The sequence below is a fragment of the Odontomachus brunneus genome, unplaced genomic scaffold (assembly GCF_010583005.1).
Source record: "Odontomachus brunneus isolate Ranch 3 - 2012 unplaced genomic scaffold, Obru_v1 Obru_scaffold_105, whole genome shotgun sequence".
NCBI lineage: Eukaryota > Metazoa > Arthropoda > Insecta > Hymenoptera > Formicidae > Odontomachus > Odontomachus brunneus.
Genome location: NW_022639555.1, coordinates 134777 through 157610, shown reverse-complemented (window position 1 = coordinate 157610; position 22834 = coordinate 134777). Strand labels below are relative to the sequence as shown.

Below are 22834 nucleotides of genomic sequence, written 5' to 3'. Positions count from 1 at the left end.
ATAGAATTCAAGTAAAAAATTATTGAAACCAATAATTTTGTAGATATTTACGTAAATATCTTAGAAAATGGAGGTAGGTATAAAAAATTTTTTCAAACAAAAGTTGTTTGCTTTTTCACGTAGAATAAAATGCCGTAATTAAAAATATGTATTTCTATCTAAAAAAGCAAAGTTGACCTTGTCCTAACTTTGGCGACGTCATCTTAGGTCAAATAACTACTGTCATTAAATGCGACTTTTTAAGCCTTACAACTTCGAAACCTTTTATTCGAAACATTTTTCTCTAAAATGCTCCCCCGCCGAGTTTTTTTGCCGTTGCCGAACTTATGGGACACACTGTATATATATTCTATGCGATGAATTTAAGGGTACTAGAGAGTCAGATTACCTATAAATCATGCTTGTTCATTCACAATTTTTTATGACAATAAATATGCGAAAGTATTATTTTGACGTATATTTACACAACATATAATTCAAATGAACAATTTCAAATGAAAATATTCACCCGACAATTCAGAGTAGAGAATTCACTTTATATGAGTGAACAATTATTCAAATTCGAGTAATTCAATTGATATTCTACACTTTTCGAGTAATTTCACTCAAGTAATTTAAAAAGAACTCTTTAAATTTTTTACAAATCTCTCTCAAGACAAATAAAAAGTATTTTTACTCAAAGCGACAATGAAAATATCGCCATTCGAAATCGCAAGAGTGAATGTTTCACTTAGAATTGATTCTAACATGATTTAAGGAGATCAGAGAATCAGATTACCTAAAAATCGTGCTTGTTCTTTCACAATTTTTTATAACAAACTAAATGAATATGCGAAAGTGTTATTTTGACACGTATTTATACAACATATAAAGAGAAGAAAAATATAATTTTGATGATCAAATACTCAATATAAGTGTATGGTACATGCAGTTAAAATATATTTCGTTTTTCTTTTCAAGGTCGTCATTTTGCAGTTATATTTGGACTCTCGATGGTTCAATTAAGCTGAATTTTAGGTAGAAAATTTCTATTCTTTTCTTCTCTTTATATGTTGTATAAATATACGTCAAAATAACACTTTCGCATATTCATTCAGTGTGCCATAAAAAATTGTGAAAGATCAAGCACGATTTACAGGCAATCTGACCCTCCAGTCCCTTTAAGGCCCGACCTACAATAGACGGAGTAAGGAGCAGGAGTAGGAATAAGACGAAATGGAAATAATTATTTCGCTTACTCCCTTACTCCAATAAAAGTTTGTCCGTCTACATCACATGAAGTAAGCCTGAATTAAGTAGTAAGAGCTGGAGTAAGGAAGTAAGCGAAATAAATTATTTCCATTTCGTCTTACTCCTACTCCTACTCCTTACTCCATCTATTGTAGATCGGATCTAATTCATAGCCTCGACACCTCTTCAAATTTCTTCTCATCAACGTTGATGACATTCGAGCGTCTTCAATGTTCGTTTTCAACAGAAAGCCGATTAATATCGCGCTACATTTGTTACTGAGCCGCGTGAGAAAAAACTACCATCGAAAATTCGAGAGACAATTTAGCGCTCAACGCAATACAACAACAACAACAACGTTGCCGTCTCCCCGACACAAAGCTATCGGTCCGCGCGCCCGCCTTCGTGCACACAACTTGGAGCATTACGTGCGAGCCGTGAAATTATGCCGTGCTGCACATCATCCGTGACGATACGGACGTTCGCATAATCGAACGAGAGAATTCGCCGTGCCCGCCGCCGTTCACCCGCGCCGACGGACGCACCCGGCAGCGCGTAAAGCAAGCCAGTTCGGATGCAAATCTTCGTCCATTTTGCATTTTGTCATCCGCCCGGCACCCGGCGAGAACCAGCGCGCCGGTGCAAGAGAGCGTTACGCGGCGCGATTACGCAGTGGCGCTCAAGTTGCGCGCTTCATAAAATCATTCGCGGACGCGGCCGTTTATTTACGAAAGCGCGCGGCGAGGAGCATTCCCGTTCGCATCTTCCCGTCGGATAAACGTTCGAAAATAAACGGGAAGCGGCCGAATATCGGCGAATATCATCAACGACGACGATCCGATAAAATATCATCGTTTTGTCGCGCGACGCCATTCACGATTGCAGCGAATTGGCGTTGTTTACGGGAGCTGAATTAAATAATGCCAGGAATACACACAATTTTCCATCTGCATCTGTTTCCTCTTTGTCTGTGCGATTTTAAAAAATAAATGGGAACTATTGTCGATATGTGTATATCGCTAATGCAGACAGATTCTGACGATCCGGTTAGTGAGATTATTCTGGTCGCTGTCAACGTCACTTCTATTGTTGACGATTATAGCGAGTGTGTTACTGCAACAGGATGAGCCTTCGCGGCGCAAAATTAATTGTGATCAATCGAAGGTAATTCCAAAAGCGACACTCAACGAGTTTCGCGCGCAACGACGATTTTTCTACCCCTTTTCAGACATCTCTATAATTCGATTTCGACACTTGTCGGGAAAGAATACGCGCGGCACGACAAACGTCGGGGGAAACGGCTCGGACGCGTCCGGCGGATAATTGCACCGTGCGAAAAATTAAATAGCACGAAGCACGGCGACAGAGCGAATTCGAGCGCGCATCCGATACGAAATACGAAGCGCCGCCAGACAATCGATCCCGCACAATCGCGTGAAGCGCGCGCCGAATGCGATGTAAATCTTGATTCATTTTACATTATGTCACACCGGTCGAGAGGCGAGGCGCTCGTAAATGCGAGGCCGCGGGAGCACAGCCGCGTCGCGATTATGCGAGCCAGTGACGCTCACATTTTGTCGGCTTTTATGAGCACGTGGAAAATCGGCGCGTGTGAGCGCGCACATACCAGGTGTCCTGGAACAACCCTCGAAACTCCCGTGGAGTACGTGGAGATTAAGGGGGCTGGAGGGTCAGATTGTCTGAAAATCGTGCTTGTTCTTCCACAATTTTTTATGACAAACTGAATGAATATGCGAAAGTGTTATTTTGACGTGTATTTATACAACATATAAAGAGAAGAAAAATATAATTTTGATGATCAAATACTCAATATAAGTGTATGGTACATGCAGTTAAAATATATTTCGTTTTTCTTTTCGAGGTCGTCATTTTGCAGTAATATTTTGACTCTCGGTGGTTCAACTGAGCTGAATTTTAGAAAATTTCCGTAAGTTTGTCGTTATCGTGTAAACCACTGACAAACTCGTGAAAATATTTAATTTTAAATATTTAAATATTTTAAATATAAAAAATTAATTAAATATAAAAAATTTTAAATGTTTAATTTTAAATATTAATTTTTTTACTATAAGAGAACTGAAAATTTAATAATATTCCATTAAAATATTTGCAATTTTGTTAACTTTTACTCAATTTCTATTATAGTGGTACACACAATAACGACAAGCTTATGGAAATTTTCTAGTTAAAATTCTAGCTAAAATTCAGCTTCACGAGAGTCAAGATATTACTGCAAAATGACGACCTTAAAAAGTAAAACGAAATATATTTTAACTGCATGTACCATATACTTATATTGAATATTTGATCATCAAACTTATATTTTTCTTCTCTTTATATGTTGTATAAATACATGTTAAAATAACACTTTCGCATATTCATTCAATTTGTCATAAAAAATTGTGAAAAACAAGCACGATTTTCAGATAATTTGACCCTCCAGTCCCTTTAAGGGGATGCTAAAGTCAATAACAAACTCGGTCAGACAACAATTTCCCGAGAAGTGGAGAGGATAATGTTGGTACCAAAGAAAATCTCTACACGATATAATTTAATGATCTGTTTTTGTAACTGCACTGCTTATAAATTAATGCAAAAGGTTAGAGTGAGAAAACATATACTTGTCTCACTTTAATTTATTGCACCAGTGCAGTTACAAAAAACAGGCCTTTAAATTATATCGTGTAGAGATTTTCCTTGGTACCAACATTATCCTCTCCATTTTTCGAGAAATTGTCGCCTAATCACGAACTCGAACAATGTCGATAAAAGACGATCGTCGCTAACATAATCACGCTATCCTTTTCGTATTTCTTGTATATACAGAACTTATATGAATGTATGTTGCTTTGTTTTACTATATTCAACGGAAAACCTAACCATTTATGTATAGAAATCTTCCTGCACACTTTTTCGATATTCTTAAGTTTCCAAAGGCAGATGCGAATGTAGAGCAATGTTCATTAAAATTTTTCTGTTTGAAACATCTACACTTTCGGTATGTACAAGCTGCAGAACTTTTGGATCAGGCAAATATTACGCTAACTGACAACTTTTACATTAAAAATTTTTTGTTCATTTTCATCACATATCGAGCAATGCTTCTATTGATTTTTGCACGTACTTTCATTGCGTAAAAGCATTTGTAATTCTGTATAAACAATACGACGTAAACTTTGCAGAAAAATGTCAATGTTCTGTCAGTAAAATTTTCAGCTTCAGCATGCCCTTAAGGTAAACATAAAAGTCCTATACTATTTTGCGATATTCGCAATAATTATCGAGACAATAATTAAAAAAGATTTATGAACGATCACGCGAGATAAGGTAGATCAGTTGTAGTGGCGACATCTGTCTTCGTGTGCTTGAACATTAAGTCGAACTGAACAAAAAAGTATTCTACATTTTCCCTAATTTATAATAACTTTGTATATTTTTAGTTATTAATTGGATCAATATATTATCACAGGTAAACATCCACTAAAAATCTTCTTTAATTTATAATTAAAAATTTACAAAGTAATTAAGAAAATGATAGACTTTTTATTCAGTTTGATCTGATGAATGTACGAATACACGATAACAGACGTCGCCACTACAGCTTATCTACTATATCTCACATGATTTATTCGCAAATCTTCTTTAGTTAATTTCTCGTTAATTATTGCGAATATTACAAAACTATATAAGATTTTTATGCTCACCTCAATCCATGCTATGCTTCCATGAGAGCTTCCAAGGTTATTTTGAGGCACTCTGTATAAAGTGTCTAACACAAAATATAACGCACGTATGTGCGAAAATAGATTGTCAAACTGAACAAAAATTCCTTTTCAAACAATCCGTCAAATTTTGAGATATTAATCAAAGAAGATTAGTGACGCTATAGAACGAGCTTTGTAAAATTAAAAACGGCTGAGAGTTGCAACTATTTCTTAACGACACGCTTGCAATATGTCGAGAACAATTGTCTCCAAGTCGTTTAAATCATTATTCCGTCTTCAGTTCTCAACCGATAGTTACCTTCGCTAAGAAACAGTCGCGTCTCAACCATTTTTTATGAGAAGTTAAAATAGGGCCTATGAAAATTCAGCACAGGTATATTAGTGCAGTTAAACTAATATATAATTAGTGGATGTCCTCCGTATGAGAAGAAAATTATATTTATTAAGAAATATTACAAAAGATCAAACGCGTTTCGGTCTTTTTCGCAGACCCTCTTCAGTGATTATTAAATAATCACAAAAAAATTTAAGCGAGTTCATAAAAAAAATTTTTTTTATGAACTCGCGTCTACAAAGCTTGTCTTATAGCATCGTAGGCGCTGATTCGTTAATCTTCTTTTATTAATATCTCAAAATTTGACGTAGTTGTTTGAAGAATAGTAATTTTTTGTTCAATTTCTTTTCTCTTTCTTTGATTTTATATCTAAAAAGCCTATCAAATTAATTTTCTATTTTTTAATCAGTTTATGTTAAAGAATAGTTATAAAAATCTGTGTTAAAAGTAGACGTCTGATATTAAACTTCAATTCTTAAAATGTCGGCAAGTAATTGTCCAAACTACTACAGTCAACAACATATTTGTAATTATGATATTCCAACATTCACTGTAGACTCTAATTTTATTCAAAATTTGTTGTAATGAATAATACATAAAATTCAAAGTAAGAGCACATTTCTTAGGATGACAATAGATTTATGTCAGTAAATTTATTAAGAAAAACTAGTGCGGTTGTTTCAAATTGCAACACTGTTATTAATTGGGACGCTTAATTTAAAAGTAAAAGAATATCCCTCGCGTATTTAAGCCTACGATCAGTTTAACGCAGTGAGCGTCTCATTGAAATAAAAAAGTACTTGAAAATATATTTGTAGGATAAAAGTTCGTTTCACAAAAATAAACTTTGTATACGCTTTCACTGCCGAGGATGTATACGAAACGGATAGCTGAAACGTTACGAGCCGATCGCTCAACCGTGCGAACTCCAATTAACACGAACGCCGTGCGGAAATGACGAGATGCGAATGCATAATAATCCACACTTTAAAGACAACACGCATAGTATATGTATCGTCCAATCGTGCACAATCATCATTGTTGCAGGAGGACATTGCTTCCATGCGTATAGCCTGAAAGCAGGAAACGCTTCTCGATCGGAGTAGTCGATGCAACTTCGAGGATCGCGAGAACAGGCCGTTCCTTTTTACGTGCTCTCTTAAAGTGAATCAGTCACTGATATCAGTTATAAGTATAGCCCTGAGCAGTTTTAGTGCTGTACTTATAGCTGCAAATCAGTGTATATTTACTGCTTTCAATAATGTTTCACTGATTCACTTCAAGAGAGTGCCCGCGTCGAAATGTTGGCCCTATGTTAAATCTTGAATTCTGCAACGCAATAAGAGTTAGGTTTAATTTTAATGATACAATCCAAGTCGAAATTTTGATCATACTTTCAACCTTTCTACTATTTCATTCAATACCTACTTTGATGCTAAAGAAAATGAAAAGAAAAATTTCGTATATCATCAGAGTCAAAGTAGGAGTAAATTGTATCATTAGAATTAAACTTATTTTGCTATCTCAGCTCCTACTGCGTTGTAAAATTTAAGGTTTAACATAGGGTCAAAAGTACGACGCAGTAGGAGCTGAGTTAGTAAAGTAGATTTAATTTTAATGATATTTACTCTTACTTTGATCTTGATAATGTCTGAAATTCCCGTTTTCGCTTTCTTTAGTATTAAAGTAGGTTGTATAATAGTAGGATCTTGGGAAGTAAAGTAGGTTCAGTTATAAATCTCTATTGAAGCTTTAGCTCCTACATAGAATATATGTATTTTATAGAATTCAAGGTTCAACATAGGGTCAAAATTTCAACTCAAAAATGAGTGTCAATATCGTCAAAATAGCTTTCACTTAGGTTGTAAATTATCTAAATAGGCTCAAACTATCGTTAAGAGCGTCAAAGAAGCGTCAAAATTTCGACAAGGTAGAGTTAAAGGTTCAAAAGAGTAGTTAATGACTATCGATATCGTCAAAGTAAGTTTTACTTGGGCTATAAACCGTCTAAGTAGGCGCAAACTATCTTTAAGAGCATCAAAGTAGCATCAAAATTTCGACAAAGTAGAGTTAAAGGTTGAAAAGAGGAGTTAATGAGTATCGATATCGTCAAAGTAAGTTTTACTTGGGCTATAAACCGTCTAAGTAGGCGCAAACTATCCTTAAGAGCGTCAAAGTAGCATCAAAATTTCGACTCGGGGATGCTGAATGAAATAGTAACGCTGAAAATAGGATCAAAATTTCAAGTCGGGTCTCCTCGTGATTTAAAATGTGTCATAACGCGTCTTGCAGAAAAAAAAAGGATCAGGTCAGATGAAAATCGAGCAAACTAGTACAACGTATTCGATAATCGCAGAATTGCGGAGCTACGTTGGTGAGACAGATCTGCGGGACGTGACTGCACGAGCATAATTTCCAATCGAGGGGACGCTGTTCTCACCGCGCGGCGGAAAACTATCGCGTCCCTGATGCGGATAAATATTTATCCAACGATACATTCATCACAGCGTTGCACGCGGGCGAGTATTCCGGCAAATTGCTCGCCCGGTGCACTTCACTTAGCAAAACCGTCAAAGGGTTGGTACAACAATGCACAACCGCCGCATGGCCCGAATATGGACAGCGGCAGAGGATGCGATGATGGATCCGATCATGGAACAAAAGGAATGAATTAAAACGCACGTGGGCGCGCGCTGATGGAAGGTCACTAAATTAAAATGTATGAAGAGAGGAATATCGATGGTGAATACCACGACAAAATTAACGATATCCGCCGTTTACAAACTTTCACGCTCAGCGGAGCATGTTCCACTTGCGGAAGACTTCAGAAATTCGGTGACTCAGATATTCGTGATATTCCGAAAATTTTTAGTCTATCGTGCTAAGGAAAGGACCAAGCTGCTCTAAAGATATAATCACGTATGGAGTACTGAAGCTCTATGTATAAGGATTTTAAGATGAAGATGAAAAACATGTTATTCCCCAAATTTCTTCAAGTGGAATTTCGCTCGCCACGAGTAAAAAGTGGTAATATTTTTATTGGAAACAATAATAAAAATACCGTCAGTCGAAAATACAAAAATAAATGTCAATCACTCAAATTCAGAATAAATTCTAACTATACACGAAAGTATAGCATTCGGCACTGGTCTTCTTTACAGATTCAACCCTCAGTCTCGAAGATATTCGCTTGACAATTCAGAACGGAGAATTCATTTTGTATGAGTGAAAAATAACCCAAATTCGCGTAACTCGTTAATTACTATCACACTAATTTTCGAGTAAAATTTCACTCGAAAAAATTCAGGGAGCGCAATAACGTGGTAGATGCCAGATTTGGGTAATGCACGCGGCAAACACTCGGTACGATTTAATACATTTGCGAATTCTAATCGCCGGAGTTATACATAGTATAGGAGAGTTATACATAAACCACAAATCTACCCTTACGCAGTAATCGCGATACTAATGCACCTCGCATGAAGCTCAGGCTATTAAATCTATATCAGCTATTCCACGAAGCCCTATTTCTAGTTAGCGCAGGTCTCGATAGACTTTCGTAGCGTTATACGCGACGCACGCAACAGAATGGAATAGAACAGCGCGTTCTATAGTGCAAAATATGACTCCCCTCGTAATACATTACGCCGATAATACTAATCCAGCCGAGCCAATCAGTCCCGAGACTCGATACGCTGCATAAAGCTAAAAAAATGACTTTGCGAAATCAAATACGTTTGGCAAACGATATCCCATAGACTATCGAAAAAGCGCGGAATTTTTCGTGGCGGAAATTCCCACGTGTAAATCTCGCACCGAGTAGCGTTTTATTACATTAACATCATTTGCCGTTGATATTAATCCGCCAATAACCTTGTCCTGATAACTCTGGGCTTAATCTGGCATTTCGCAAAATTGGAATTGGTTTTGCCGAGATATTATCCTGTCAAGAGAGAGAGAGAGAGAGAGAGAGAGAGAGAGAGAGAGAGAGGAGGAGGAGAAAGGGAGGGAGATTATTCGGTAGCAGATAGATATTGTTCCATTGACTATACATTCCCTCTCAGTCATTTGCTGCTGCCAATGGCATTTGTCTGACTATCCCAGCTTAGAAGCACCCCATCTTCGGACAGTGAAACGGGAACTATCATTGACGAGTACACAGCCAGGGAGAAAGAGAGAGAGGAAGAGAAAGAAACAGAGTAACGAAAACAGATTACTCTGTGATAACCGACAGTAACCGCGAAAGCGCAGTAACCGCGAAAAGAAATGAGAGCTCCCGATCATCTCTGTCTACCTTACTCGAACGAGGGTTTGGAGAGAAATCCGGGCGCGAAAATGCGACGAGAACGAGTCCGACCGCAGGTCGTACAATGGCAGCTAATATGTGTCTCCAAAAGGAACGAAGCCGTACCTACTTGGCGCGAACATTGCACGTGAGCGACCGATTACGTGAGTGGCTCGCGCCACGGTAATCACGGCGCTAATGCCGGCGGCGTTGCGGGCTCGGATCGGTTCGCCTTTTCAATTCGCAATGCGGCCATTCCCGGAAGCCCTATACCGACCATCGACCTAATAGGTACGACGGTTCTCTCATGGATGCTCGGCGCCGACGTCGCGCCGCAAGCACCCCCGATCCGGAGGGCGCGCTTTATGGCTTTCATTAAAGGCAACCGAGGCGGAATAAGGGCGCATGTCCTCAGGGTGAACGGACGCGGGGCGAAGGGCCACCGCCGGCAAGAAGATAGCGAGAGCGTGTATACACGCGCAGACACGCGTTCGCAGGATTTCACGTTGGCTGGCTGGCTGGCTGGTGTACGCGATGTTTACACGAACGGCTGCCCCGACGCTTTCGTCGGGCAATGAATCCGCATTACGGCGACGCCCGACGCATTAAACTATAACGACTGCCAGGACATCCGGTAGACCGGATCCGGCTAAGCGACAGACTACGAGCGCGCATCGCGCGAGTGAACGCGACGAAAGCCGCAGCGCAAGTAACCCATTCCACAGATATTGCGTCTATCGCGCGCGCTGACGACAGCTTTTAAAACGCCACCTCGACCGAACGACTGGATAGTAAAATATCGCGGCGTGAATCATCGCGGTGTGATGATCGCCGCTGATTTTAGAGATATCTGCTTTCTTCCCATTCTCTCTCTTTTGAATAAGTGTTAACACTGATCAACACTTTGACTGTAGAAGCATGATGTGAATATAAAGGTAACCAGTCCCGTGGATGCGCAGTCGTCCAAAATAATAGCCAATCAGAAATATCCAGGAATGTTAGAATCCAATATGACTGCTGACAGTACACACGTCGTTGTGTTATATATTATAAGAAGTTAAGAGATTATATAAAAGTAAAAGAATATTAACAACATATTGCAAGTATTTTTATATAAATAACGCAATGAATATCTAGTGCTACAAACTTATACGATATATATATTTTTTTTTAGTATTATTCTCTCTCTCTCTCTCTCTCTCTCTCTATATATATATATATATATATATATATATATATATATATATACATGGTTGGAAAAAAGTCCGGAAACGGTCAAATATCTCGAAAAAGATCAACTGTAGCAAAAAATATGTAAGTAGCAAAGTTGTAGGGTTTAATAAAATATACCTAATGATGGCTAAAAATTTGACTCTGGGTGGAGGACGAAAGTCATACGAAGGTCAAATTGAATTTTTTAAATTGGACCTCCCACTTTTTATTACATATTCTCGTAGCTTGTTTCAAGGGCTTTCCAAAAACCTATAATAAAGTATTTTTTTATTAGGCATATTTAGAGTTATGAGGCTTGAAAGGATTTTGGTCTTTAACTGTTTTTGTTTTGTAAAAACGTATCACTATCTTCTGAACGGTGGATTTAGAAATAAAATTGCTCAGGATATGCAGCATTGAAATAAAATTGATCAGGATATGCAGCATTGAATGTGATCAGATGCAGATCAGTTATTTCTTTATATGATCTAATATGGTCTCAAAATTTTCGATAAAGAAACAGCATTATTTTTTCTTTATCGATTAACATTTTTAAAAAAGAAGTTTAAAATTTTAGTTGGAAAAAGAAAGGGAAAAGACAGAGAGTAAGATGCGAGAGAGCACGACTCGTTTTTAAGATACAAAGATCGAGAAGTGTTATTGTGAAGCGCGGGTATACGCGAGTTTTGACTGAGTACGTGTAATATTACGTCGTGAATGAATAACCGCGTTCGATGAGAGCGAATGAACAACTAAGCCGGTCATATCGTCTAGCTCGAAACACGAAAAACAAAGTTATTCTTGTTTTTCTCCTGTGTTTATGTTTTTTAGGCTCCCAGCCTAGTTGTTCATTCGCTCGCATCGAACGCGGTTATTCATTCACGACGTAATATTACACGTACTCAGTCAAAACTCGCGCATACCAGCGCTTTACGATAACGCTTCTCGACCTTTGTATTTTAAAAACGAGTCGTGCTCTCTCGCATCTTACTCTTTGTCTTTTCCCTTTCTTTTTCCAACTAAAATTTCAAATTTCTTTTTTAAAAATATTAACCGATAAAGAAAAGATAATGCTATTTCTTTATCGAAAATTTGGAGACCATATTAGATCATACAAACAAGTAACTACAAAAACCTCACATTCACATTCAATGCTGCATATCCTGATCGCAATTTTATTTCTAAATCCACCGTTCAGAAGACAGTGATACGTTTTTACGAAACAGAAACAGTTAAAGACCAAAATCCTTTCAAACCTCATAACTCTAAATATGCCTACTAAAAAAATACTTTATTATAGGTTTTTGGAAAGCCCTTGAAATAAGCTACAAGTATATATAATAAAAAGTGGAGGGTCCAATTTAAAAAATTCAATTTGACCTTCGTATGACCTTCGTCCTCCACCCAAAGTCAAATTTTTAGCCATCATTAGGTACATTTTATTAAGCCCTACAACTTTGATACTTACATATTTTTTGCTACAGTTGATCCTTTTCGAGATATTTCACCGTTTCCGGATTTTTTGCCAACCCTGCATATACAGGGTGGACCATTTTAATCCATCCAGTCGAATATGTCGAAAACCAAGCACGGGAGAGAAAAATGTTTCAGACAAAAGTTGTAAGGCTTAAAAAAACGCATTCAACAATAGTAGTTATTTGACATAGGATGGCGTCGCCAAGGTCAGAACAAGGTCAACTTTGCTTTTTTAAATAGAAATACATATTTTTTATTACGGCATTTTATTCAACGTAAAAACGCAAATAACTTTTGCTTGAAAAAATTTTTTATACGACCTCTATTTTCTAAGATATTTACGTAAATATTTACAAGATTATTGGTTTCAATAATTTTTTACTTGAATTCTGTCAACTTTAGCGGAAAATATGAAGAGATAAAAATTGTATATTTTGTTCTCATAGAGCTTTGAGAATTTTTTCAGAATTTTATATTAACTTTTTAGTATTTCATTTTCTTACATTTTCTTGAAGTACTAAAAAGTTAACACTTAAAATAGCCAAGATGTGTCGCCACCGACTAATTGAGGAATATAAAAATATAATGTTACAACTAAGTCAAATCAAACTTCAAACATTATGTGTATACGCTATAATGAGCAATATCATTCTTTAGTTGTTCGTAAGACACAGAATACATTAATATTATATTACTCTGCACCCATTGAAAATTAAAACTTTTATTTACGTAACATTATCCATAAAATACGAAACGTATTTCATTGTGTTATTAGTAAATCTTAAGATATGTTTATATTTCCTGGTCTTTTTGGATCAATGAGACGGAACTTGGAAAATGTCGAAAATGTTGGATAACATTTCTCAGCACAGAAATTAATAAAAAAAGTGGAGTACTGCTAGTCTATACTTCTATAATCAAATTCTATAATCAAAGGATCAATAAAAAATCAATTTCTTGATCTAAATCATCAAGTCTAATTAATTTTATGATGCTAATCGCAAGTATAACAATTAAAACCGGAGCTCAACTCTAATTTTTATACATTAAAGCAATCGAAAGAGATTTTCTTCCAAATCAACTCTTTGAAATACATTTTCTACTTCGAGCTGGTGTGCATGGCAAATCTGTAAGAATTCGTGAATGAGCATCTAACTTAACTTAATTTAACTTCAACTTCCTATAGAAAAACAGTAGTCGAATTTTACTCTTTCGTTATAACTTATTTCGAGAAAATTAAGAACCGCCTGATAACATAACATTTAAAAGAAATTTTAGTTGTTCTGGTAGTATAAAACATGTAAATAACAAAATTTTAGTAAGATAAACTTTCTGTTCTTTTATATTTTCATACATTATGCCATTAATTTACATTAGTTAAGATATAACCAATATCTTTTGAACCAGAACAAAATAATTCTCTTTACTGTCATTTTCTGTCTCAATATATAAATATAAACAGAGAAAAAGTCGAAAGTTAAAAAGAATACAAATTATAATGCGAAATTTGTTGATCAATGTAATTTAAGAAATTGCGCTCACACATACACACACGTAAAGATAGTACTGCGAATTAATGAAGTGAGTAAGGTACGCAAAAAGTGTCGGAGCATCTTTTTTGGATATCCGGAGATAATTCGGGGATGAGAGGGTTAATAGCGCTCAACGGGCAAGTCACTCGCGGTATTAAAAATGCCTGAAATACGAGCACAAAGTGCTTCCGTTCTCCTGGTCGCGCGACTGCCGAAACAATAGCCTTCCTCGTTCTTTTCTACCCTCTTTATGTGGCACTAACAAAAGACTCTCGATACGACCTCGTATGCTCTCACAATGCTTCCCGTGACATCCGTGTTCCCAGTTCGGCTCTGCCGAAGATACACACTACGGAAGGGAAAGAGAGTGAGAGGATGAGAGTAAGAAAGAGAGAGAGAAAACGTAAAAAAAGAAAGAAAAGAACGGAAAGAAAAGAAATGAAGAAGAGATGACTGCCAGGCGCGATAATTAATAACCGCTCTCTCCCGAGCGAAGGCATGCTCGCGTTTTATTTTGCCGAAAGACGCAACTCGTTCGTCCGCTTACGGAAGTGAACTCGGGATCGATGGATTCCCAGCAGGAATCACACGAACAAGGGAAGTCGATAAATCGTCGATAGAGCGAGCACATGAGAGTGCGACCTCGAATCGCTCGAAACGATCTAAACGAGATTCGTAGCCTCCACTTTTCAATTTTCAGGCTCGGCCTGAAGGAGTCTTTTCACAGATCCTACGAGATAGAAGCGCGACCGGGTGCGAAAGTAATAGTGGTAGTCGCTGCCTGGTGCAGCGGCACGGTGTGTGCACTCGGGATGAAGACGACCGGGGGGGTGGTATCGCGGAGGAAAAGCCGAGGAAGAATCGCGCGAGGAGAGCACGATCGTCGTACGTGGCAAGGAAACGCAATTTTCAAGTCGAACCGAATCCGTCGCAACATCGACCCGGGCTGAGCCGAGTCGAGCGCGGCGACGGCGGCATTTCTCACCCTCGCCGCCACCGTGTGGCGGGGAGAGGGCGCGCGCGTTGACGAATTCACCCCGTGAGGACTCGGGGCCACGGTCGGCCGAGTCCCGGGGTTCCGTGTGGGTCGGTCCCGGTAATACGATAGAGTTAGGTAGCTACGTTATACCTTGGCAAACCCATTATATCGCTCTGGGAATCCTTTGGGAAATAGTCTATGGCGCCGGCCCGGGCCTCGATCAACCGTGAAATGTAGTCCGATACGTATTATCGTGGCGGGGCCACCCAATACGCCCCGGCATCTGATGTATACCGGGCATCGAGAGCGGCACACCGGTTACCTTCCTCCAGGCAGACAGGGAGAATTACCGAGCCTACGCGCTTAGGATTCCGCCTTTACCGAAATTGCGGCGATCCCTCGTTCGACCGGCCAAGCCCGCGTTACGGCGCCGGGAATTATTCCTATAGAGTTCGTCGTGTCTGTCCAGACGCGACACGCTAACGCAACGAGAAGATGGTTCGATCCGGTTAACGTGTCTGATGGACCTACTGGTATCCGTGATCCCAATTAACATACGCGGTTAACGCGTAGCCTACTGCTATTTTCGAGTGGTGTTTTAATCAAGCTTGGACGTTGACGCGTTTAAATTATGATCCCTCTATGGTCCCTATTCTGCACGGAAAAAAAGGTTTGGTTGAATTAACCAAATATCTGGTCAAATATAAACGATCCAAAATTCCGATTGAAGTAACCCGAATTCTGTTTAAGTCAACCAAACATCTTGTTAACTTAAACAGAATTCGGGTTACTTCAATCGGAATTTCTGGATCGTTCATAATCGACCAGATATTTGGTTAATTCAACCAAACCTTTTTTTCCGTGTGTGACATTTCTTTTATCAATTAGATTAGTACCTCTAAATGTGACTTATAAGTCTTCCAATCGACTCATAAGCACATTTAGAGGCACTTTTATTGGCAAAAGAGAATTCGTAGTAACAGCCTATGTCTACGCAACGTAAAACTGTATGAAATGTCATCTATATAGATAATGTATAATGCATGATTTTGCGGTTTGGGAAACAAGAATAGTTTCTTGTAATTGTTTATGCGCTGAATCCGAATTTGCAAGTAAAAATATTCTATCACGTTAAGGTTATGAAAAAAATGCGATCCATTAAACACTGCAGATACTTTGAAGCGCCGTATAGACTAATCATGACTTCTCTTTAAACGCTTCAAAGCGTTTGCGGCTAATTGATCGCATCCATAGTTTACGCGTTACTATCGGTCACAAAGTTTTAAAAATATTCCTAAAACGTGATTTTGGGGAGCTCCAATCCCATTTTTCTATATATGAGATGTGATCTGTGTGGATAATGAGTAATCTATAGATGTCAAAGAACGTATGACTTGCTAAACAATTAATTATCAAAAGTCTATATTTCTATTTAATCTTTAGAGTATTCTAATGCAATGTTGTTTCTTAGGCAAGTTAGAATTGCCCCTTCAGAGTTAAATCTACCAATCTGTCATATAATGAAATGAAAATTTTACGCAATTTATTATCTCTTCTAAACATTATATTCATAATTCACACTCAAAACAGATAATTGTCTTATTATTTAATTACTCTGTTTTATATATATTTTATGTTTTAATATTTTATATTATAGTTTTATATAATAGTTTATATTTTAATATAATTCACAATATCCTATATAGTTCACATTACATACATAAAAGAAGACAATGCGCATATGCAATCTATGCAATATGCAAAGAGCTACGTAAACTTGAAATCTACGGTACAAATCTGTTTTTTTTTTTAACTACGGAATAAGCTGCGACGTACGAATGAACGCATCTCTGGGCGGTTTCCACGAGCTAATTGGCGACGACAAGGAAGCTTTTATAAAAATGGCGCGAATGAGCGTTCGACAATATTTGATTAGACTCTACAAACAAGCAACGCGGACGAATGCTCGACGTACACGTGTAATGAATTTACATCGCACCCCGGCACGATTGCCTCTTTTATTCATTCGAGAGCGCGCTCGTTCCTCTCTCGCCTCCCGCCCGCGAAACGATCATGAATTCAATGGTTTCCGATAACAACGGGGGATAGAGAATATAAAACAAAAAGAAGCGCTCGTATCGACGGTAATTTACATAGGGGAGTGTTTCGAAGGTAAAGCAGCGCGCGCGCGCGCGCGCTTGAACTTTGTCGCAATCCGGGGAAATAAAATGTTCGCCCAACGATCATCTCAACGCTCCTTAATCGAGAGACGTCGCTTACGCTACATGCGTCTTTTGAGATCAACAATTCACGAGTAAAATCAATCCTGAGAACAAAATCAAGAATTATCGATACGTCATAACGCCAAACAAAAAATTGCCGACTATTTCGAGTCAATGTTATAAAGTTAAGAAGATACCACAGTAAACGACGAAGTCCAAAATTATCGATGACATAGGAACCATTAAAACGATATGTCAGATAAAGATTAACACGATCACATTACCCTTTTCGTATTTTTTGTACATTTAGATCTGTATTAACAGTCATTATTTGAAACTTGTCTCAAGTGAGATACTCTGATTTAAATTCACAATTAAATGCGAGTTTTTCAGTTGAATCGCGATTAGAGATATAAATATCTTGTATATCTCATACAGCATAAATATCCAAAATATATATTTTTTACATATTTCTAAGCTTTTAAATTCAATTGTAAAAATACAAAAATGCTCTTTGAAGTTTACTTGAAAGAAGCACACACATTCAGTACATACAGTCGGTTGCAAATCGACTTGTAATGCTTCAAGTTGACTGATGACACGCAGATTTTCTCTCGTTTCTTCTTCCCTACAAATTGCTTCGCAGACCCATAATTGGATTATAATAACCTTGTCAGTTGTAAGAGATAAGAGTATCGAGTTGTGTGACTGATGACATGCAGTAATCGATTATGCTAGGAGCTGAAGTGACAGTACAGAATGTGATATTTGCGAAATTTGAAAGAAAGAATTTATTTTAGATTAAGAAAACATCTGGCTCTCTTTCCCTCCCCCCCTCTTTCATACACATATTTATGTGGAAAACTAATTTTTTTATATATTTATAAGCGATTACTGCACACACATGACATCAATGGCTTTCAATACTGACAACTTTAAGCGCTGCAACATTATTCGATAAAAAGTGTGCAAACCGATTTGCAACCAACTATACAAGCTGAAGAACTTTCATGTCAGGCAAATATTTACACTAACTGACACCTTGAGAAATCGATTTTCATATTCTTTTTACCATTTTTATCGTATGTTCACCGTTTATGCATGTTAGCAAATATTTATTATGATATTGTTGATATCCATTATACGTCGTAAAATACTTTTAAAACCGTTATATGAAACATCTTAATCAATTCTCTCAGATTAAACAATTATTTCTTTATTATATTTCTGAAATTATTTTCATTTTCTTTGCGCATTTTTCTCTTTTATGATTTTATTTTTTCCTTTCCTTTATTTTTCTTTATGTTGCTTTTTTGTTGTGTGCCACAAGGATATTTTCCCGTTTAATAAAGTAAATAAATAAATAAATATTGAGCAATGCTCCAATTCATTTTTGCAATAATTTTTTAAAGTATACGACGTAAACTTTGCAGAAAAGCTAATATATTTTATCGGCAAAATTTCCAAGTATGATAATACTCCCCTTAACTTAAGATCGAAAATACAAAATTTTGGTGATGTTTTTTTTAAATCATGGTAATACTATTTTATTAAATTAGTCTTGGTAATATTTTTTTTCCACAGCAAGTTTGTATCTTATACGGACTGGAAAAAAGAGTTGAGATTGGATAATAATTTGTTCCATGACGGTACGTGTTAATATACCTAAACGCGCCGCTCAGCACGATCCTCCCGTTTTCGAGCTAAACACATGAATCCTAATGCAGTAAATCCGAGGCGGCGCACAAATTCACGAAACGACGCAAATAGTGGTCAAGCTGACTGCAACGGCACAATGCCGGCTATCGGCGCTATTATCCGCAAGTTTATTGAATGTTAAAGTTCTCTGCGGAGAATTCTCCATTTCGCATTCGCCCGACGGTTAAATTTCGCGTCAGTACATCGTTGCTACGTAACCCCCGTAATTGGCTCGTCAGGACAATGCGGCGTATCAGCGAAATTCCGCCACAATGTTCATCTAATCAGAAACTACAATGGTGCCCATCGAATTCCTCGTCGTTGGGCGATCGTTTAACAAATCAAACACTGAGAATGATACACATCCGAACCATGCTTATATAACAAAACTAGATTAGCGGAGTAACTCCGAGTTCAGAGATGCTTGCTGTGCGAGTAATCTAACGACAATATCTGGGAACTATCCTTACGTCTGTGTGGATTTTTCACACATCCTTTCTTAACATTACACGGTTTCTTTGACTAAAAATGACCAATACGTCGCCTGCGCTACGGATAATGTATTTTTAAATTAAACAGAGCTACGTTCTATTGTCCTCGCCGGGAGAAGAAACGAAAAAAGCGATCTTACTATTGTAAATAGATCGTCTATAAAACAATTGTTAAAAGAACGTTATTTTCGCGATCGTCCATCTTACAGTACGTCCGTATGAGGGCCTTATACGTGTTAGATGAGATAGACGTAACCGGAATGATTCACGAGTGACAGAAATAGAACTGTGAACGTTTCCCGACACCTCGTCCCTCGCGTTCGCTCCTCCACGGGGTCGGTGAAGAGCCCTGAAGAACCCGTAGGATCGACAGTCGCCGTAGTACGAGGGTGAGAAGCTCGTGCAAGCGCATGAATTTTTCGGCCCAGCTCCGCTGGGAATCGTATAAATTACCGTGACCGCAAGTGCTCGGCCTTCGATCGGCTCTGACGGGAACGAGACGTCCCAGAAAGTCGCGCACCGGTTTCCGATGTGTTTCTAATTATCGTCGATAAAATCGACCGCAATCGCGCACAGAGACTCATTTCTGTGCTCCAGTTATTTTTCAACAAACACGCGAAGGCACACCCGTGACTCACGCGAGATATTTAATGGAGGACTGTTTTTTTTTCTCTTTCCCTGCTTGCACTCTCAAGATATGGATAAGTTTTCTTCGTTCGCTGAGGACGTGACGCTCGCCCGCTTCTAGCGCATCTAGCGGCACTGTCAAGGTAAGTCGATCTATCACCGCGACTTGTTACGTACACTGAGAGAAAAGTCTTTGGTATGTATAACCGGCCGCATAGAAAATTTCTTGGGATCCAATTGGGATCCAGTCGGATTCTCCAAAATATAGTTATAGCTTCTGGTTAGAAGTGTAATGTTTCAAACATGCGGTTCTATATAAATGGAAACCCCAAAGTTTTCCTAGTATTCTCTTTGGTTTTTATTTTACACCGGGTATCTGACAATTAATGACACACCTGTTGTGTGCAAGTAGAATTAATCAAACTGAACACAAAATCCATTCAATGATACTATATATAAGGTGTTTGACAACTCTCGTGTACATGCAGATTAGGTCAAACAAAAAAATTCCTCTACCATTTTACGAAAAATCACGTAAAATTTTGAGTTACTAATTAAAAATGATTGGTAAATAATCACGCCTAATACGGTAGATAAACGACGTCTGCCATCACAATCGTGATATACGTGAGTTCTACCTGTATATAACGGGTGTGTCATAAATTGTTAGACACATCTATATTAGAAATGAACAAAACGTATGTTAGATTTTCAAATAATTTAATTATTCAATAAAATATGTATTTTAAAAATATTTTTCATTTTATTTTTTATTCTAATGAATACAATAGTTAGTATAAAAATAAAATTCTTTGTTTGACATCATAAAAGCATACCGATGTTAGTGACTGAAAATAGCGCGAGTATCTATAATATTTCTGTTTCAATTTTAGACGGTTTCATGTTTGGAATAAGAATAAAATTCGTAATTGGTATTGTGGTAGGATAATTAATTTTAGGGAAAACCAATTTTAAATGACAAATTTGGGCATTCTTTCCGGAAACCATGCTGTATCTGGAAAAATCTTGGGAAATTTCTATGCGGCTATAATTGCACAGTAAACTAACTATAGTCAGGAAGATTATTTTTGTAGTAAGTGCTATTATGTAACTTTTTATATGAATATATCTTTCTATTATTTCTTTGTTAGAACAACAAAAAATATGGTTATAGCGCCAAGAAGAACTGTAATTTTAGTGAGATTAATCATTTTTTCCTCTCAGTGTAAGTTACCCGATCGCAAAAAAAGAAAGAGAGAAATAGAAACGACCTCTCACATGCATCGGTATGGCGGAAGTCGTTTAATCCATGAAAATTAACGAGAGAATTTCATTCGATCGATGAAAATCAATGAGACAACGGGAACATCGCGATGCAATAATCTTCCAGTTTTAACAGTTCCCGTCCCGAAAGCACCGCGAAATAACGATTTCTCGGACGGACAGCCGCAATTATTCCAAATGCATCGCGGCTAGCCTCGAGTCCGCGAATTATCGCGAGAACGAAACGCGAAACCGCATCAGCGGCGCGACAACGATAAACAAATCCCGGTGCGACCGAAGTGCGCGCTCGTCCGACCGATTTCGAAATATTTAGCGATTACCTCCGAACTGTAAATTCGGCGTCCGCGGAACTCGACTCGGTGGGCGCCGTCGGGCGCATTTGTCTGGATAATTCAGCGCGCGACCGATCGGAGAGAGGCGACAGGCGAGCACCGGTCGAGGACTAACCATCGATCTTCCCTGGCTTTCTTCTGCTTGCAGCTTGCACATCGGGACATTCATCGTGTTTTGTTTTGTTGTAGCCTCACCCACGCCCCCTCCCTAACCTCGTACAGGTTCCTGCATCCGCGACCTCGCTCTCCGCACTCTCCTCGGGCTCTCCTAGAGCGCATCCGGCGCTTCCTCCTCCCGCGACGCTACCGTCGCGCTCATCCACCGACTCGCGTAACCGTCTCGAGCACTCGCTGCTCGCCCACCGTCACTTTTTCCCATCCGTTCCGTATCCCCGAAGCGCCCTTCTATCCGTCATCTCTCACCCCCTCAACGCCCCTACATTTCACCCATTGCCCGCCGTCATCTCCTCGACGTCGACTTGCCTCGAGACGACGACGACGACGACGACGACGACATCAGCCCACAACCACCATCGTTTCTCAAAGGTAAGTTTCTGTGCAACTTTATTACGTTGTCATGAATAGGGTTTTATGTGAAATCTCACGAGATTTCACAGTTACGTTACGCAAAGTATTCCTAGAGTAGCTCAAGCTATTCTTCCACGAGAAGTTTTATTTTTAACATTGAATATACATTCACTATTATATGAATCACGAATTAACGTCGAGTTGTAATTAATCAAAGAGCAAGTTTAGTTATTCATTCATGTCTTGGAGATATAACATACAAAATCTTATTCACAGAAAATTTATATTGAATAATATTAATAAGAGCATATTAATAAGACTTTTATTGCACGATTAGGATATACTCATTGAAGCCAAAATTTACATATAAGAGCAATAAACGAATAGTTTGATCAGATATATTTTGTAACCTCATTTTATACAAATTTACGTATGTACAAAAAAATATCAGAAAAGTAAAAAATGTCCCGTGGTGATATACAGGGTTGGAATATTTGGCAAATATAGGTACATGTGACTATGTTCCCAAAGGTGCTTTATCATATACAAGGTGTCCCGCGTAAGACGGACCAAAAGAAAAATATAAATAGAACACATAAAAGTGAACAAAAATTATATAGGCCATTTTTCAAACAACCACGTAAAATTTCGAGATATTAATTAAAATAGTTGAGCATATCAGAGCGCGGCGACACGACAGGCGAGACATACGGCTCGCCGCGGCCGGCGAAGAAAATGGATGATTGCTCGCGGGTTTATCATATAGGCCAGAAAGGGGGCCGTTTGGCATACTGAAATAAGTAGCTCCGTGTACGTGTGCGTTCTTCCATTTTCTTCGTCGCGTCGCGCGTTCTAATT

The 22834-nt window shown here is 38.2% G+C and overlaps 1 protein-coding gene across 3 annotated transcripts in view; it reads left to right on the top strand.

Annotated features, from left to right (window-relative positions):
- LOC116849070 (protein vein) overlaps positions 1-22834 on the top strand; it is a 934475-nt gene that overhangs the window by 878432 nt on the left and 33209 nt on the right. For 2 of the 3 annotated variants that reach the window (XR_004379067.1, XR_004379068.1), the window contains exons 6-7: positions 19901-19975; positions 21597-21994. Coding sequence is in view for 1 of the 3 variants with exons in the window: in XM_032825856.1 (XP_032681747.1) it covers positions 19901-19953 (53 nt within the window). In the remaining 2 variants the exon portion in view is untranslated. Of the gene's footprint in view, positions 1-19900; positions 19976-21596; positions 22570-22834 lie in introns of those variants that run through there. The other variant, XM_032825856.1, reaches the window with a different exon arrangement.